General features: G+C 47.1%; 1 protein-coding gene across 1 annotated transcript in view; it reads left to right on the plus strand.

Annotated features, from left to right (window-relative positions):
* The window catches only part of gabbr1b (gamma-aminobutyric acid (GABA) B receptor, 1b), a 98125-nt gene that overhangs the window by 53357 nt on the left and 39768 nt on the right, over positions 1–5000 (plus strand). The window contains exon 7 of the mRNA XM_031585720.1: positions 30–190. Within this exon, the coding sequence (XP_031441580.1) occupies positions 30–190 (161 nt within the window). The remainder of the gene's footprint in view (positions 1–29; positions 191–5000) is intronic.

Below are 5000 nucleotides of genomic sequence, written 5' to 3' on the forward strand. Positions count from 1 at the left end.
GCTGTGTTGCTCTTGCCCCCCGGCTTTAGGCAAGAAGAAGCTGTATATAGGAGCCCTGTTCCCCATGAGCGGTGGATGGCCTGGGGGTCAGGCCTGTCTACCCTCCACCCGGATGGCTCTGGATCTGGTGAACAACAGAACAGACATCCTTCCCGACTACGAATTGGAAATGATCCACTACGACAGCATGGTGAGTAGATTACCCCACCTTCAGCTTTTCTTTTGCTGTTCTGTTTTTTGGACAGTGAGTTTTAGTTTTCGTGTTCTGAGAAAGCTAAGTAGACGAGAGGAGTTCGAGAGGAAATGGGTCACATTACACGATAAAACAAAGAAACCAGAAATCCGTAGCCAACAAAGTGGGAGGCTGAGCTTACATTGATTCACGACTTCTGCATAGTGTAAGTGCTCACGTGGGTATCAGTGTAAATAATTGATAGTCTATGGCTGTCATTATTCTTTCCCGCGTTTCTGCACACCATTGTCATGCTGTTTAATAAATATTTGGTTTTTCTGAGACATTCCCGCGGTGGATTTCGCAAGCATAAAATGTGTTTTTTATTCCCTCAGCGAAGAACATTAAGCCTTTATGAAACTATCTGTACTTCTGTGTTGTGTTCTATGCTGAGTTCTGCATTATACAGTGACCATTTAAAATGTGTCAGTGAGCTCAAGCGTGTGTGTGTGTGTGTGTGTGTATTGGTGTGTGTGATGTCCAACGTGTATTGTGTGAGTAGTATTATATGTTGAGCATAGCGTGCTGTGTTGTGCATGTATTATTATATGATTTGTTTAGTTTGTTGTATTGCTGGGGTATAACTGGTATTGTAGTGTAGTTGTGTTATGTGTTATATGTAGGATAGTGTTGTGTAATGTGTTGTGATACTATGGGGAGTGTGGGTAGGGATGGTAAAGTGAGTGATGAGGAGTGAGAGTGCGATGGGGCGCTGAACACGTAGCTCTGTTGTGTGCCGGCCGGGCCACTCTGTCACAAAAGATGCCTTCTGTTCTTCTCCCCAAATTACTGTGTCTTTTTCCTGCTCTTTCTTCATCTTTCTCTCAGCTCACTTCATCCTTCTCCCACCTGTGTCCCATCTCCCCGCCTGAGATGCCAGCACACCCCCACATGCTGTTACACACAAAGGCTCACATCCACCTTCCTTCACACCCTCTCTTCCTCTCTCTCTCACACACACACACACACACACACATACGCACACATACATATGCACACACACACACCTTCTGCAGAGAGTAAATAGTTAACTGTGCTCTGACTGGTCGGTGTTGCTAAGAGCTTGGCTGCGATTGGCTGAAAGAGCTCTGCATTGGAACCCCACTTCAAAGACTCTGGGAGTAGGAGGGGAGATTGGAGGTGGAGGTTGGCATGACAACAGTTACCAGGACAACTGCAGTTCAAACAAACACATAACTCCACTGATTTCACTGAGAGAAAAAGAGAGAGAGAGAGAGAAAGCGGTATCAAGGTCTTTAGTCTCATTTTCATAAACACACAGATGGAGGCTGAAGACAGGTCAAAATGCATTGCCCAGTGTAGGAATTTTGCACTGAAACCACTTGCACACAAGTGCTCTCTCTCTCTGACACTCACACACACACAGAGAGAGAGAGCGCGTGATTCAGCTCTCTCACTGATTCCAGGTCAGAACCATGGACAGCAACCAAGAGCATGTGCGAGAGAGACTCGGGGAGTCAGACGGACTGAGTGTAATGCGGAGAAAGAAATGCTTGGGTCATCAGGAGGGAGCCCAAGCAGAAAATATCCACACACGCACATACACTCTCTCTCTGCCCCTCTCCACACACACACACACACACACACACACACACACACACACACACACACACACTCTCTCTCTCTCTGCCCCTCTCTTTCTCTCTCTAACACACACACGCACGCACGCACGCACGCACGCACGCACACACACACACACACACACACACACACACACTCACACACACACACATACGTACACGTACGCACACACAGTCATACACACAGACTCAGCCTCTAGCTCTCTGCAGAGGCCTTGGGGAGTTGAACGCTCATGGAGAGCGTGTCCAGTGTTCTGCAGCTCAGTGGTAATTGGCTATGGGGCCGGCTACCGAGAGGTGACTGGCTCCGAGGCAGATTGCTGGGCAGTGATTGGCTGCAGGGAAGGCTGGAGCTTTGAGAGCAGAGGCTGTGTTTGATCTCATGCAGAGGACCTATGGACCTGCTTTCCCCAAGAGAGTGGCGTGGCCCAATCAATGAGATCCATCGCTTATGTGCTGCTGGGCCTGTTTGTGTGTATATGTGAGTCTCTCTTTGTCTGTGTGTGTGTGTGTGTGTGTAAGAGTGAGGAGTCTGCTTCCACATTGATTTATTTGCCGAAAAGGACTGCAGGGATCTTTTGAAGTGTCACTTTCCCCCGGTGCCTTGGCAAAGCACCCGCACACCAAACGTAAAACTCTGATCCATCATCTGCCTCATCCATCAAGGCCCTCAGAGCAGCTGCGCTTTAAATACCCATCACTGCAGCATCCACTACCCCTCTCTCCACACTTATCACAGTCACTCAACACTCAACACTAAACACTAGTCACAGCTGCGCTTTAAATACCCATCACTGCAGCATCCACTACCCCTCTCTCCACACTTATCACAGTCACTCGGCATTCGTCATGAGCTCAACATTAAACACCCCTCACTAACACAACACTAAACACTAGTCACAGCCACTCAACACTAGTCACAGCCACTAAACACTAAACACTAGTCACAGCCACTAAACACTAAACACTAGTCACAGCCACTCAACACTAAACACTAGTCACAGGAACCAAATACCACGGAGTCCCAGAGGTCATTTCCTCTCTGTTACCCCTGCTGTCAGCATGCAATGTCTGCTAGTGTGTGTTTGGGTGTGATGTCAGTGTTTAATGGTGTGTTACAGTGTGTTCTGTGTTTGAAAGAGTTTTTGAATGTTTTCAGTGTCACATGTGCTATTGGAGTGCCTTGTGGTTATTTTACAGATTATGTAGGTTATTTTACAGATTATTTTGGTTATTTTAGAGACTATTTGGTTATTTTAGAGATTATTATGGTCATTTTAGAGTTTATTTGGTTATTTTAGGTGCTATTTGCAGGTTAAAAAGTGTGCGTGGACATTTGGGTAGTTGGACGTTCGGGCGATTCGTCACGCAGGTCTCAGCTGTGTAGTGAGGGCTCTCTGTTCATGCCTGGCTTGCCTTAGGATTGAGAAGCAGAACAGACTGTGTGTGTGTGTGTGTGTGTGTGTGTGTGTGTGTGCTGTGTGGTCTGTGCAGTGTGTGTGTGTGTGTGTGTGTGTGTAGCGGAAAGGGCAGGAGCAGAGAGCCCAGAGTGGGACAGAATGGAGCTGACAAACCCCCAGAGAGTCTGCAGAGAAAGACTACACACACACACACACACACACACACACACACACACACACACACACACACACACAAACATCACACACACACACACACACACACACACACACACACACACACACACACACAAACATCACACACACACACACACACACACACACACACACACACACACATTCTCTCTCTCTTTCTCCCTCTCCCCCACCCTCTCTCTCTCTCCGTCTCCCCCCCCCCCCCCCCCCCCCCCCCCTCTCGACACACACACAGAGCAGAGAAATGGGGGTTTGAGGGAGATTGGGTGCAAGAGTGAGCAAGAGATGGAGGGAGGTGGAGAAAAAGGGAGGTGGAGGTAGAGGGAGAGGAAGCCATGTGTGAAAGCTTGTTGGGTTGAGTTTGCTGTTTAAAACAGCATAGGAAGGGGCTGCTGTGGCTCAGACAGATGACTCCCTTTTCTGCTTAATTTGTTTCCAGTGACATGCCTGTTCCTTTGTGTGGCACTAAAGACGCTTTATTCGTCCTAAGTGAGCGCTGTTTCCCTGCCTGGTGCTTCTCTTTTGAGATTGAAATGATTTAGAGATGAGTGTCTGTGTGTGATGAGCTTTCAGGTCAGGTCGCCTGAGGGGACCCGCCTGATCCTGCTTCTCCCTCCAATCAAACCTTCAGCCTGTGTGTGTGTGTGTGTGTGTGTGTGTGCGTGTGTGTGTGAGAGGATATGTAAATTCGATTCTGTGTATGTGCTTGTCTTTGTGTGTGTCTGGTAATGGCTTTGTAAGCATGTGTGTATTATGTTGTGTATTATGAGTTTTCTTGTCTTTGTGTGTGTGTGTGTGTGTGTGTGTGTGTGTGTGTGTGTGTGTGGGCGTGCACGTGTGTGTCTGTGTTTGTGTGTGGCTCTGCCTTCAGCCTGATCCCTGATCTCTGCTTTGGCTTTTAAAGTCTAACTCGCTGGCTTCTCAGATTGTGAGGTTGTGTGAGACAGCCGAAAGCAGGAAGCTCCTGATCACACAGACTCACCAGAACTCCATCCGATCCGCCTACATTCATATAGACACCAGACTAAGAGAATACATTAGTTAAAGGTGCAGTCTGTAAGATAATACATTAGTTAAAGGTGAGTCTGTGATTCTAATCCAGTACGCTTTTTTGGCAAACTCTACAAATTGCTCCTCAGGGTCCTCTAGCTAACCCTGGTGTGACCAATGCGTAACCAAATAGTCCAGTTTTCCACTGATCTCTGAGTTTCCTGTAAGAGTGACACACAAAGCTGCAAAACAATTAGGATGTGCTCCTCCACGAGTCCTCACTCTGTAAATGAGAAACAAACTTAGTGTCTCAGACCGAGCCATAAACACTTCCAGCCAATCAAAACATTGTTTAGGTGCACAAGAGGGAGGGGTTTAACTTGATTGGCTGTTGACCTCAAATATCAACATCCTTTAGCTTGAATTGCTGTTTGTACCTTTAAGACTGACTACTGTATTTAGTAAAGAGAATGACTCTCAAATGGTGTTATAGTCTTATAGCAGAGAGGACTGAAATGAACACTGGCTGCGTAGGTAACTTTAGTCAGTGCTCTTTTTTAGTGT

The sequence above is a fragment of the Clupea harengus genome, chromosome 19, assembly GCF_900700415.2.
Source record: "Clupea harengus chromosome 19, Ch_v2.0.2, whole genome shotgun sequence".
Lineage (NCBI taxonomy): Eukaryota > Metazoa > Chordata > Actinopteri > Clupeiformes > Clupeidae > Clupea > Clupea harengus.